This window comes from Silene latifolia, chromosome 3 (genome assembly GCF_048544455.1).
Source record: "Silene latifolia isolate original U9 population chromosome 3, ASM4854445v1, whole genome shotgun sequence".
Classification (NCBI taxonomy): domain Eukaryota; kingdom Viridiplantae; phylum Streptophyta; class Magnoliopsida; order Caryophyllales; family Caryophyllaceae; genus Silene; species Silene latifolia.
The window spans coordinates 8,824,397-8,839,493 of NC_133528.1; the positions used below are offsets into that span (position 1 = coordinate 8,824,397).

Sequence of the window (15,097 nt, forward strand, 5' to 3'; positions counted from 1 at the left end):
GAGAGTAGGTCGAACCACGTTAAAAATCTCGTGTCTCGTGCCTTCTTTTCGTTTTGGTTATTTTCATTTATCGTCTTATCTTTCCTTTTGATTCACGCGCTCAGTTATCACAGTATAGCACAACTTTGATTGTTTGAACAGTTTCCGTGACTGTTCATTTTTCCTGTATACTGTGCAATCATAGAACGTGAACAAGTTATTCGCTTTATTTGCACTTTAATTTTAAAAAAAAGGGTACTTAATTCACCCCCTCCTCCTCTTAAGTACCGGATCGATAAACTCAATAATTGGTATTAGAGCCTCGTGCTCTTGATTGCCTTACAGCAAAGAGTTTGATCCTTTTTTGATTTTGTCCTTTTGTACTTTATTTTATCATGAACTCCAAATCTGTGAAATGTCCTGTCTTTGATGGCACGGACTATGGCTGGTGGAAAAATCGTATGATGCATTTCATACATGGAACAGACTACGAATGTTGGGTAATCATCGAAAATGGTCCCTTAGCTATCACTACCACCAATGCCAATGGTGTGACTAGTGTAAAAGCACCAAAAAATTACACATCCGATGATTACAAAAAGGCGGAGAAGAATGCTAGGGCTATATCACTCCTACAATCCGGAATTGGCGAATCAGAAACTAGTCGTATTGCAGGATGTAAAACAGCCAAACAAATATGGGATAGTCTAGCACTAGCCTATGAGGGGACCGTGCAAGTAAAGAAACAACGTATTGATCTCTTAATGCAACAATATGAAAATTTTAGAATGCACGAGGATGAACCTATAAAAAGTATGTCTTCGCGCTTTTCAAGTATAACTAACGAACTTTCAAATCTTGGTAGACAATTTGAAACTGAGGACATTGTCCGTAAAATTTTAAGAAGGCTTACCAAGAAATGGCTACAAAAAGTCACGGCCATTGAAGAGTGTAGAGATTTAGCCACTCTTACCTATGAAGCTTTAATGAGATCTCTTATGGCACACGAAATAACACTTGAAAATGATGCCAAAGAGAAACCCAAAGCTAAGGGTCTGGCCTTGAATGCCATCTCAAGTGATAATGAAAGTGATCTTGAGGAGGAGGTTGCCTTGCTATCTAAAAGAATTACCAAAATTATTAGAAAGCAAAATCAAGGAAAGTTTGAAAGTTATAAGCTAAAAAGGTCTGTTTCTTCGTCTTCATCATCAAGCTCCATGTTGAGAATGGGCTGTTTTAAGTGTGGTGAGCGAGACCATCAGATTCGTAATTGTCCCAAATGGGAAGAGGAGAAATCCAAAGACAAACGTGATAGGTCTAAGCAAGAGTACAAACGTGCAATGATTGCTGCTGTCTGGGGTGAGTCTGACTCAGAAGACGATGAACTCCCTAACGATGAAAAATGAAAAACTCTGCTTACGGTGCACCTACAAGCCAAAATATCAACGAAAAAGGGATGAAGATTCTCTTAGGTGTCTCATGGCACATTCAGACGCCTCCGATAGCGAATTCGATGACGAGGTAAGTCTCTCAAATCTCAAAATTAAGATTAGGTCTTTATCTAAAGAAAAGATTATGAGACTGCTTGATGAGACTTTGGACACAAGTTATGAACAAACTAAGCAACTTAGTGCCATGCAATTCGAAATTGAAAGTATAGCGGAGGAGAACATAGAGCTAAAACGTAATCTGAAAAACCTTAAGAATCAAACAGTTGATCAGACTGTTCAATCTTAACTTATAACCGAAAACAAATCTCTGGTCAGCAAAATCCACGTTTTAACTAAAGAATTAGAAGAAATTAAAAGGATGCACACTACTAGTTCAACCTCCTATTCTGAAATTTCTTCCAAGTTTGACAGACTTAATGTTGAGCATAACTCTCTTCTTGATAAAAATAAAAAGTTGCTAGTAAGAGTTGAAAACTTGGAAATCGACTTGAGTAATGCAAGAAATGTCGTTGCTAAATGGGAAGGTGGTGGAACGGCCCTTGATTTTCTGGTTAATCAATCTAAGAACACAAATAAACTTGGATTAGGCTATGATTCTCGTTCTGACTTCAGACAAAATGGTTCTCAATACCGTACTGTCTGGGTTCCTGAACAAAAAGTAAACACCCCTCCTGACTGTCCAAAACAGAATAACGCCAGCGCTGTAATTGCTAAAAAACCTATACCCGCTGAGAGAAGCTTCCGCAAGCATAAGTACGTGGGCTTACCTGAATATACAATTTGTAAATTTTGTGGACATACAGGACACGTATTTAATGCTTGTGGAAAACGGCTAAATTACTTGGATTAAAATATAAAAGTTGTTAAGAAAATGTGGATTAGGAAAGATGTCTTAGATACTCTTCGTCATAAGAAGAGACCCAAACATGTTTGGGTTCCTAAATCCTCTAACTAATCTCTTTTGCAGGGCCATATGAGAGGAGGCAGCCGTTGGTATCTTGATAGCGGATGTTCATGACACATGACAGGTAATAGAAACCAATTCCTCTCATTATCGGCCTACGATGGTGGAAATGTGACATTTGGAGACAACAAAAAAGGTGAAGTAATTGGTATTGGCAAAGTCGGTAAGTCTCTTTCACATTCCATCGATGATGTGCTGCTTGTAAAGGGTCTCAAACACAATTTGATTAGTATTTCTCAATTATGTGATAAAGAAAATAAAGTCGAGTTTCATGCAAACCTTTGTTATGTAATAAAAGAAAGTACTAATGAAATTGTTCTTCAAGGTAAGAGAGTTAATAACATCTATGTGGCTGACTTAGGAAGCATTCCTAGGGAAACCATTAAATGTTTATCCGTTATGCAAAACGATCCTAATCTATGGCATAAGAGGTTTGGACATGTTGACTTTTCATCTCTAAACAAACTTTACAAACTCGATTTAGTGGAAGGCCTACCTTCTATAAAGTTTGAAATTGACGGAGTTTGTGATGTTTGTGCTCGATGCAAACATGTCCGAAGTTCTTTTAAATCTAAAAGGTTCGTTAGCACCACCAAGCCTCTAGAACTCATTCACATGGATTTGTGCGAACCGATGAGGATTAGAAGCCGAGGTGGAAGTCTTTATGTATTCGTTCTAGTGGACGATTATTCACGGTTTGTTTGGACTTTATTTTTGCATGCTAAAAGTGAAACTTTTGAAGAATTCCACGTTTTGATTAAGAAACTCCAAAACAAACTTGGTCACATATTGATCTCCATTAGAACCGACCATGGAAGAGAATTTGAAAATGATTCGTTCATATCTTTTTGCAGGGAACATGGTATTGATCATAACTTTTCTGCTCCTAGGACACCGCAACAAAATGGTGTAGTGGAAAGAATGAATAGAACTTTGGAAGATATGACGAGATCCATGTTACTCTGTAGCGAGTTACCTAGAAACTTTTGGGCCGAAGCTGTGAACACAGCTTGTTATATTCGTAACCATGTTGCTATTAGATCTATCCATAAGAAAACACCTTATGAGCTTCTATATGGGCGAAAGCCAAAAATTTCACATTTCCGCTGCTTTGGATCAAAATGCTATGTTCATAACAATGGCAAAAATAATTTGGAAAAATTTGATCCAAGAAGCGATGAGGCGGTTTTCATTGGATATTCAAACGAAAGCAAGACCTATAAAGTTTACAACAAAAGAACTATGTGTTTTGAGGAAAGTGTACATGTAATTTTCGATGAAACTAATGTGCTTAACGCTGAATTGCAGGAAGATGATTACTTTGAGATTGGATTTGTAAGAGATGATCCACCTGAACTAGAGGAGGAGCCTTCATCATTGGAAGGAACCTGTGCAGAACAGTCCACGAATTCAGGGGGAAATGAACAGAACACAGGACTGTCCAGTCGTGAAAACTCACTAAGTTCAGGCAACTATGAACAGACAGCTGCACCGTCTAGTGAGACAAATCAGACTTCCAGTAGTTCAGATACATCGAGAAAGACTAATACAGGTGTTGAGCAGAATCGAACAGAATCCAGTACAGTTCAGTTTACAAATACGAATGTCGAGAAAATCAAACAGAACCCAGTTCTGTTCAATCGGCACTAGAAACAGAAACATTTGTTCCTCGACGTTGGAAGCATCAAAGTTCACACCCAATGGATAATATTCTGACTGACATCCATGAGGGAGTCAAAACTAGATCTTCATTAAGAAATTTTTGTGCCCATTATTCATTGTTATCAGAATTAGAACCTTTTAATGTTAATGATGCCTTAACTGATCCTGATTGGGTTATTACTATGCAGAAAGAGCTAAATCAATTTGAGTGAATCAAGATGTGGCATTTGGAACCACGTCCAAGAGATCGTTCTGTCATAGGAACGAAATGGGTATTTCGAAACAAATTGGATGATGCAGGTGTGATTGTGAGAAATAAGGCTAGACTTGTAGTGCAATGATACAATCAACAGGAAGGGATCGATTAAGAAGAAACCTTTGCACCCGTGGCAAGACTTGAAGCCATTCGTCTCCTTATTACTTTTGCCGCTTATATGGGTATCAAACTCTTTCAAATGGATGTTAAGGCCGCGTTTCTTAATGGCTATTTGGAAGAGAAAGTATATGTTGAACAACCTCCCGGTTTTTTAGATAGTAATTTTCCTAATCATGTTTATAAGTTAGATAAGGCACTTTATGGTCTTAAACAAGCACCTAGGACTTGGTATGATAGACTATCAAAGTTCCTTATTGAAAATGGTTTTCAAAGAGGTTCCGTTGACAAAACACTATTTCTAAAACCGGTGAAAGAGGACTTATTAGTTGTACAAATTTATGTAGATGATATCATTTTTGGAGCAACTAATGATGTTTTATGTGCGTATTTTTCAAATCTTATGCAATCGGAGTTCGAGATGAGCATGATGGGCGAGCTAGGATTATTTTTGGGCCTTCAGATAAAGCAAACCACACATGGCATCATGATCCATCAAAGAAAATATATCAAGGAGATGCTAAAGAAATTTGGTATGACTACAGCAAATCCATTTTCTACACCTATGTGTTCTACACTTAAGCTTGATAAGGATGAGAAAGGTAAAAGTGTGGATGAAAAGGTGTATCGAGGTATGATAGGGTCACTCTTATATCTTACCGCTAGTCGTCCAAATATTCTTTATAGTGTGTGTTTGTGTGCTCGGTTTCAGTCAAATCCTAAAGAATCACATTTAACAGTTGTAAAACGAATTCTTCGATATTTGATTGGAACTCAAGATTTATATCTATGGTATCCTATGGATTGCAATTTCACTCTCACGGGGTATTCAGATGCAGATTATGCAGGTTGCTCAGTTGAAAGAAAAAGTACCTCTGGTGTTGCTACTTTTGTAGGACCGTGTCTTATCTCTTGGGCGTCCAAGAAGCAAAATACGATTGCTTTATCTACTGCTGAGAGTGAATATGTCGTTGCTGCCCAATGTTATGCTCAAATTCTATGGGTAAGACAACAGCTGCGGGATTACGGTATGACCATTAATTGTGTTCCCATTCTATGTGATAACACTAGCGCAATTAATATTTCTAAAAATCCCGTTCAGCACTCCAGGACAAAACATATTGACATTCGTCATCATTTTCTCCGTGATAATGTAGAAAAAGGGAACATATGCTTAAAATTTTGTAAAACTGAAGATCAGTTGTCCGATATTTTCACTAAACCTTTGGCTAGAGAACAATTTGAGAAAATCCGTTTAGAATTGGGTCTCTTGAATAGTAACTCATAGTCTTTATTGTCCTTAAATTGATCCTCTAAATGATTGACTAGAATTGAGACTCAGGCGTTTTGTTTTGGCAACATGTCCTACAGTTATCGTACTCAGTGCAATCTGCTTACTCTAGTTGGTGTTTTCATCTAGACTAGTAATAAGTTCATTTATTTTTGAGATGTTATCATTCGTATTCACCTGCAAGTATTTTATGGCAAAATTAAACCTCAACAATTCAAGCCCACCCAACCAAAAAAAATCAAGCCCACCCACTAATACAACCCTACCCCACTTGAACATACCCACCGTCCCAATAAGAACCAACCTATATAAAAACCCACCCACAATTTAAGACCCCTCTTCTCTCTTTCAACTCCCCTCCTTAATTGTCAACCACAACTAACTCTCATCTTCAAACCTAACCATGCCGAAAAAACCCTCAAACCTAAGCTCACGGCCGTCATTGAAACGGCCGACCCTAAAACCGTTGTTCCAGCTTCCACTACCACCCGATCCAAAACCCGAAACAAAGAAACTGAACCCGAAACCTCACCGGAAACAACCATGTCACCCGATACCACTCCCGTCTCTCCCAAAACCACCTCAAAATCACCCAATCCTTATCTCTTTGCCAAAAATATAGGGTTTGTTTCCAAATTATTCTGCTATATTTTTTTCCAGCTGATCATTCTTTGCGTTCACCGAAATTGAGAGCTTCATATTTTACATCTACAGCTTTTGCAAATCACTTTTCACCTGTCTTGTTCTAAATTTTATTTGCAAAATATCTTTCGTGTCCTGTGAACCATTCTTGTGTGCTTAAGCTCTTATATTCATAGGATTATTTTTGTTCTCTATCGTTCTAAATTATTGAACCATATAAGGAGACAAAGTGTGTTGTAATCTTTATTTTGTGAGAGAGTGTTTTTGGGGTACGGGGTTGTACTCGAGTCGCACGATCGGGGTTGATCGTGGGGTTTTACTTTGTAATCAAGTTTGGTTATAAAATGAATATTAATAAGAGAGAGGTGGACGTAGACCTTTAGAGAGTAGGTCGAACCACGTTAAAAATCTCGTGTCTCGTGCCTTCTTTTCGTTTTGGTTATTTTCATTTCTCGTCTTATCTTTCCTTTTGATTCACGCGCTCAGTTATCACAGTATAGCACAACTTTGATTGTTTGAACAGTTTCCGTGACTGTTCATTTTGCCTGTATACTGTGCAATCATAGAACGTGAACAAGTTATTCGCTTTATTTGCACTTTAATTTTAAAAAAAAGGGTACTTAATTCACCCACCTCCCCCTCTTAAGTACCGGATCGATAAATTCAACAGTTATAATCTTTCATACACATGATTTAATAAAAAAAATGATTATTATGCTCTTTTATAAACAAAATTTCCTGAGTCATGGACATAAAAGACCATTATACCCTTCTCATTTCTACATACCCATATTCCATCTTGTTTCAATATCAATATATATCCTCTCAAATTACTCACTCCAACAACCACTCAGGGCCGGCCAATGGAATGTTGAGGCCTTGTTCCAAATATTAGATGGAGGCCCTTTTGATGAATATCTCGTATTTTTTTTATAGTTACAAGAACATATGAGATCTTTAATATATGAGAGGGCGCAGTATTCAAAATCTCGAATACTATGAATACAAAAAAGCACGTTATTGTGTTGATTTTAATCATAAACTTTAATCGTGCTTGTATTGTTCTATTTCTTGTAAAACATATATTCCCTCCATTTCTTCATTTATTCCATTTAGATAATTTGTTTCTAAGACTAATTTTAAGGATATACGGAAAAATTTGAGTAATGGTGTTAAACTATTAACATAACTTATAGATCAAGACGGTCTTATACCGTGAGGCGGTCTATTTCTATTTAAAAATATTCATTCAATTTTTATAGATGAGTTGTAATTTACATAATAAGGAGAATCTCGCAGTATGAGACAGTCTCACTCAATTATTGGTTGATTAACTTCATGCAGATGATTTTTTTGAATTTATAAATAAGAAGCATTAGAGAGATTAAAAGAAAGAATGAAACCAAAATGTTTAATTTAAAGTAAGTAATAAAGAAGAGTAAAGATATTAAAGTGAGAACAACAAAAAAGATAATGTAAAAACGACAACAATGGGAATTGAACCGCGGAAGTCATGCGAAGGCTATGTAAGTAGCTACCACTAGACCTGACAAAATGGGTCAGGCCCGAATGACCCGACCCGAAATGGCTGACCCGAGACCCGAAAATGACTCGAACTTGCTTGACCCGAATACGACTCGAAACCCGAATTGACCCGACCCGACGCAGACCCGACCCGAACATTGTCTCACTCAATGTTGACCCGACCCGAGGTGACCCAATCCGAAAAGACCCGACTCATAACTGACAAATGACCCGAAACGACTAGTACTAACTCATATTAATATTATATATATCAAAATAAAGTTTCATTGGTTACAATAATCCCTAATAAATAGTTACTTTTGTAAAATAGTATTTCTTAATCAAAATAGTATTAACCTAAGTGCTTAGCCATTAACTCAAAAGCAACCCGACCCAAAATGACCTATACCCGAAAATAACCCGACCCGAAATGACCCGACAACAGGCCACCCGAAATTGACCCAAAACCCGAAAGTGACCCGACCCGAAATATGTGACAGACCCGAAATGACCCGACCCAAACTGACCCGACCCGTACCCGACCCGAGTGACCTGTTTTGCCAGGTCTAGCTACCACTATGCCAAAGGAAGCCCAACTAATATTAATGAACAGTCAAATTTAATATAATGACGTGAGTACCAGTTGAGGCCCCAACCATGTTAGGCCCCGGTGCCGCGGGCCGAATTGCTCTAGGTATGGGCCGCCCATGCAACCACTCACCATTGACCACTACTGCTACTTGGTCTTCATTGTCAATAATTTTCATTAATTAGCAAATAATTCCTTCAAACCCTAATGAAATTAGTTTAAATTAATTTAATTTCCCTAATTTGATATAAAGTTAATAAATTAGAATTAATAATTGATTAATATGAGAATTAGAGTCCATAATTGAGATTAATTTGACAGTTGATTAATTTTGTGAGAAAGAGAATTAGAGAGAGAGTATTTATTTAGTTTTACAGGGGAAAGGCAAAGACCTCAAAACTAATACAGTAGCAAAAAGTTTATAAAAGAATAAACTACATCCATAAAAGAGCCAAAATTACGAATAATAAAACTCCATTCATATACGAAGTATAAGATTATACAACTATGAATAACAAAACTCCATTCATATATTAAAATTTGGGATATTCTACATGGTACCCCTCAATTTTTCGACTTTCTACATGGTACCCCTACACTTTTTAAAACATACATGGTACCCCTAATTGCTGTCATTATCACTAAGTGTACCCCGAAACTTTATTTTCCGTCAATTAAACTCAGTTTTAGGCGTTAAGTGACTACTTGGACGCCTAACCAAGCTTGTCATTTATCATCCCATGACATAAGGACTCTATTAGGCTTAATATCCATCTTTGAACGTGATAATTTGGCAGCGGATTAATAAATTTTCCGTCAAAAATTTTTTAGCGAGCCCATTTAGCCCATATATATATATATATACTTCCTCCATTCAACTCCACTCTACCACTTTGCTTTTTCACGTTCGTCAATGCGTGTTTTACGCGGTAAATATCGTTAGATACGTCATGGGATAATAAATGACAAGCTTGGTTACGCATCCAAGTCATCACTTAACGCCTAAAGCTGAGTTTAATTGACGGAAAATAAAGTTTAGGGGTACACTTAGTGATAATGACAACAATTAGGGATACCATGTATGTTTTAAAAAGTGTAGGGGTACCATGTAGAAAGTCGAAAAATTGAGGAGTACCATATAGAATATCCCTTAAAATTTTTAATATTGGAAGGAGATAAAAATTACTCCCAACCAAAAATTGCTTAATTGTTGTATTCTACCACCATCAAAAAAAATTAAGAAACCCTAATTAACGACAGTCTAATGAACAACAATAAGTATCATTCCCCGCCGCACCCACCACCCCCACAACCACCACCACCTCCGCAACCCCCACCGCCATGACCATGACCACCACATGCAGTACCACCGCCATGACCATGACCATGACCATGACCGCCATGACTGACAGCGCCACATGTACTTCCTGCTCCGCCATGACCGCCATGAGTATGACGATGGTGACCGCCACCACAATTATCCGTGGCTAAAACAGTATTATCAGCCATAACAGCAGCAGCTCCGCCTAAAATCGTGAAATCGCCGTCTCGGGCTCTTCTAATTCCTGTAGGAGTATAAGTTGGGCCACTTTGTGCACCACCACCATATGTCTTGCCATGCATAGTTATTGGAGGTCTCGGCGTAGTCGGCGACGTAGATTCCTTCTCACGGCATCGTACCAAAACTGCATAAACAGTTAGAACAACCACAACAAGAGCACCAATTGAAGCGATTGTATAGAGAATAATATCATCAGTAGTATCCATATTCTTAGTTTCTGAGAAAATCCCAATTTATCATAAATTTGTGTAAAACCGCCTTATATATATTGCGAGAGATGTTTTTGCAGTAGTCCTAGTGCCTGGCTGTGTATGAATATATTATCTTGATAAATAAATTAGAGGATTTCTACATGATATGGTACACTAGATTTTATAAAGTTTAAATTTTATAAATTTTGTTTAGAAAAGATATGGACATATGTGTTGGAAAGATAATTCGTAACAATGGTAAATAGACAGAAACTTTAATAATACAAGAGACAGAAAAGGACTTATCGAACAGAATTGCAGCGCCGTGGTAAAAAAAGTCACTGACTTGAAAACTATTACGGCACGACCGTGGTGGTTATCGTCTCACGCCGGTAGTTCCCCAAGGTTAACACTGCAGCCTTCGAACCGCACCACTTAAGTAAGAAGACTTTGGAAAAAATAGACACTGTACCCGGAAAAATCAGAAGAAATAGAAGGAGAGCATGTTGAGAAGAGAGAATGTGGAGTGTATTGGTGTGATCTTCTGTCAAGTGAACAACTCTATTTATAAGGGAAAATAGAGCTGTTACAGAGACAAAAAATCTCAGCAATTAAGGGACGGTCAAACGTAATTAAGGGATTAATTACGCTCCCTTAATTTCTGCAATTAACAGTCATAAAAACTACACTGAACCTGGACCTAAACCAAAAACACACAGCCGTGCTCGAGGCTCCTCTCACGGTTTTTGATCGTGAGATCGGCTTTCTCGTTCGTTTTTTTGTGTGTTTTTTGTTTTCTTGTGCAGGTTTCCAGGAGATGAGTTCTACGCGGGGTTTAGTCCGTAGTGGGAAAGAGCATGTCGACGAAGGTGGCGGTGAGGGGGCTGGAACGTTTGTGTGGGAGGAGGGTGCGGCTGAGGAGGCGACATCAAGCATGTATATGCTGGTGGGCAAATTGTGGGCATCTAGAGTGGTGAATGTAAAGGCGGCTATCGACACTATGATTAAACTCTAGAATCCTTCGAAAGCGATGATGGGCAACGTTATTGATGCGAAAGAGAAGACATTCGTGTTTCGATTTGACTCTGAACGTGATAAGGCAAAGGTTCTTGAGGGGCAGCCGTGGCACTTTGATAGGTATGTCTGGTGCTTTAATGAGCCTAATGATTCTGGTAAACTCTCCGATGTTCCACTCCATTGTTTTCCCATTTGGACACGAGTCTATGATCTTCCTCTCTCGGGTCGATCCAGCTTGTCTAATGCGCAGAGAATAGGTGCCATGATAGGGAACTTCATCGATGTCGATGTTGGCCCTAATACGGAATTGCAGAGAGCTATAAGGGTGCGTGTTTTATTTGATATTAGACAACCCTTGAAAGCTCATATCCCAATCCAGATGAAACATGGGAAAGTTGTCAATTTTGATGTCAAGTATGAGAGGCTCCCTCTCTATTGCTACGGGTGCGGGATTATTGGTCATGGGGAAAAGGACTGTGAACATGGGCCGTATGAAGAAGATGACCTTATTTTTGGTGACTGGCTGAGAGCATCGCCGTGGAAGATTACAAAAACTGCCCATGACGGGCCTGGGAAAGCGAGATGTGATTTGAGCGCAGTCTTTGCAGCTGAGAAGGGAGGTGACGATGGCGATGAGATTAATAAAATGATAGAGAAACTCCAGGCTGTGGCTCTTGATCTTAGGAGAAAGAAAACGGGGACGGGTTCAACGGAGAAGGGACAAAAATTAGGGGAGGTGGATGAGGGTGGTGGAGTGAGCAGCTCACATGGGAGACATCAGGACCTAGATGCTTACGGGAAGGAGGACAGGGGGAGCAGATGAGTTGATGAGGAGAGGGATGCAGTAACGGGGGAAACAGAAGGTGTGGGAGCTGTAGTGGAGGAGCAGGGGGTGCGTGGTTGTGAAGGGGTGAGCAGGGGCTGGAGGAGACTTCTTTGAGATGGTCATGGAACTGAGAAGGGTGATAATGGGAGGTTAGCTGTGGTTGAGGGTAAGAGAGGCAGGGAGGACGAGGTGGAGGAGATGGGGTCGAAAAGAGCTAGGATTACGTTAGACGGGGGCGTCTTAATACCTGAGACAGAGGTTGAGGGCACTCAACCCCGCCAGGCCCAATGAATCTCCTAAGTCTTAACTGTCGGGGATTGGGCAACCCCGACACGGTCCGTGCCCTTGATTGTACTTTGGTGCAAAGGGAAGCCCCGGCCATAATTTTTCTTTGCGAGACGAAACTTTGTGGTCGTGAGATGAGGAGGGTGAAGGAAAAGCTAGATGGGTTTCATGGATTGGAAGTCGATAGTATGGGAAGGTCGGGGGGTCTCGCTTTTTTGTGGCGTAAAGAGGTGGACTGCACGTTTTTGCCTGCTTCTGTACATTACATGGACTTTATTATCAAGGAAGGGGGAAGGGAGTGGAGAGTTACTGGGTTCTATGGGTGTCCAGCGGTCTCTGATCGCCATTTATCGTGGGATTTGTTACGGGTTTTGAAGACACAGTCGGTGCTCCCGTGGGTTTGCTTGGGGGATTTTAACGAGATCCTTTATTCGACAAAGATGAAGGGTGTTAGCAGAGCACAATGGCAGATGAATAACTTTCACGCTGCGGTAGATGAATGTGGGCTCCGTGACATTCGATGGGAAGGCTATCAGTTCACTTTTGATAATGGACAAGCTGGCGATGATAATAGACAGAGTATGATAGACCGGGCGATGTGTACGGACGCATGGCTAGACTTATTCCCTTATGCAAAACTGCTACATCTCGATAGAGAATGGTCTGACCATGCCCCGATCAAGCTTCTCCTTTACTCAAGAAACAGTACGGAGGGACCGAAGAAGAGCTTTAGGTTTGAACAAATCTGGATAGGGGAGGAGGGATGTGAGGAAGCGGTGGTTAGAGGGGTCGAAAAAGGCGGGGGTGAGCTGGTTTCTACCTTGCGTGAGTGAGCCCGTGAGTTGCAGAGATGGAAGAGGGTGAGTATAGGGAATATTAAGTGGAGCATTGAACAAAAGCGTAGGATGCTAGTACGCTTAAATGCGGGGGGCAGGTCTGAGGCCGAAGTTAAGAAAAGGAAGAAAATCGTTGCGGAAATTGCGAACTTGAGTAAGCAGGAGGAACAATACTGGAGACAGAGATCTAGAGCCTTGTGGTTAAAAGACGGGGATCGTAACACGAAATTTTTTCATAATAAAGCGGGGGAGAGGAGGAGGAAAAATTTCATAGGGAGCCTTATTGATGACAGCGGCGTGGAACGGGCTGAGAGTGAAGCGGTTGCTAAAGTAGCGAATGATTATTTCTTGCAGCTGTTTACATCGTCGAACCCCAATAATTTTGAGGCAGTGCTGCAAGGACTCAAAGGGCGTGTGACTGACGAAATGAATACGCTTTTGCGAGCTGAGTATAGCCCGGATGAGGTGATGGATGCGCTAAATCAAATGCACCCGCTCAAAGCTCCGGGACCGGACGGGATGAACGGACTCTTTTTTCAAACCTACTGGCATGTTGTGGGTCCGAGTGTGATGGACACGGTCCTTAGTGTTTTGAGGGGTGAGCGATCTCCGGCTGATATAAATAAGACTAATATTGTCTTAATCCCGAAGAAGAAAGCGCCAGATAAAATTCGAGACTTTAGGCCGATTATCTTATGCAATGTGGTATACAAGCTTGTATCCAAGCTTGTATCCAAGGTACTGGCGAACCGTCTGAAATTGTTCCTTGCTAAGATAGTTTCTGAGAATCAGAGTGCCTTTACTCCGGGAAGATTAATTTCCGATAACATCCTAATTGCCTTTGAATTATTTCATTGCATGAATAATTCTAAGCAGAGGGATGGATACATGGCGATAAAACTGGACATGGCGAAGGTTTATGATAGGGTGGAATGGAGCTTTTTATGGCAGGTCTTACTGAGGATGGGGTTTGATGAGCAGTGGGTTCAGAGGGTGATGGCTTGTGTTTCTTCGGTCTCGTTTTCCGTGCTTATAAATGGAGTCCCATCGACGGAGTTTCGACCATCGCGGGGCTTGAGACAAGGTGACCCACTTTCTCCTTATCTTTTTATTTTATGTGCGGAAGCCTTGTCTAATATGCTGCGAAGGGCCACGGAACGGAATGCTCTCCATGGTATCCGAATTGCTAATGGTGCACCCCCTATATCTCATCTCCTTTTTGCGGATGATAGCATATTTTTTGTCAAAGCGACACTTGAGGAGGCAGCTGTGGTGAATAATATTCTTAGGGAGTACGAGATGGCTTCTGGGCAGCTGGTGAGTTTGGAGAAAACAACAGTGTCGTTTAGCAAGGGAGTGGCTGAGGCAAGGAAATTGGAGGTGGCGGGGTGCCTTGGGGTCACGGTGGTGGAGGAACAAGCCAGGTATCTTGGTCTACCAACGGTCATAGGGAGGTCGAAAAAAGTTTTGACGGATATCATTCGCGATAAACTTTGCAAAAGGTTACAAGGTTGGCGTGGGAAATTATTGTCGAGGGCTGGTAAGGAGGTTCTTATAAAGGCGGTTTCCAATTCACTCCCTACCTACGTGATGAGTGTTTTCAAAATTCCCGTGACCTTTTGCATTGAAATTCGCTCGTTGGTGTCTCGGTTTTGGTGGGGCCATGAGGAGGGGAAGAGGGGTTTGTCATGGGTTTCCTGGAAAGCTATGGGGCGTCCTAAGTGCATGGGTGGCCTCGGGTTCCGCGATTTTAATGACTTCAATCTCGCGCTTCTTGGCAAACAAGCATGGCGTTTGGTGGTCAATACGGATAGCCTATGGGTTCGGTTAATGCGTGCTAAGTACTTTCTTGCGGGTGACTTCATGTCGGCAGTTATGGGGAACAATCCAAGCTTTACTTGGCGGG

General features: G+C 40.6%; 1 protein-coding gene across 1 annotated transcript; it reads left to right on the forward strand.

Moving 5' to 3' along the window:
* The first annotated feature begins 12,489 nt into the window (after window positions 1–12,489).
* Window positions 12,490–13,188, forward strand: LOC141648616 (uncharacterized). The gene has a single exon (XM_074457343.1). The coding sequence runs from the start codon at window positions 12,490–12,492 to the stop codon at window positions 13,186–13,188; it is 699 nt and encodes a 232-aa protein (XP_074313444.1).
* Window positions 13,189–15,097: the final 1,909 nt, after the last annotated feature.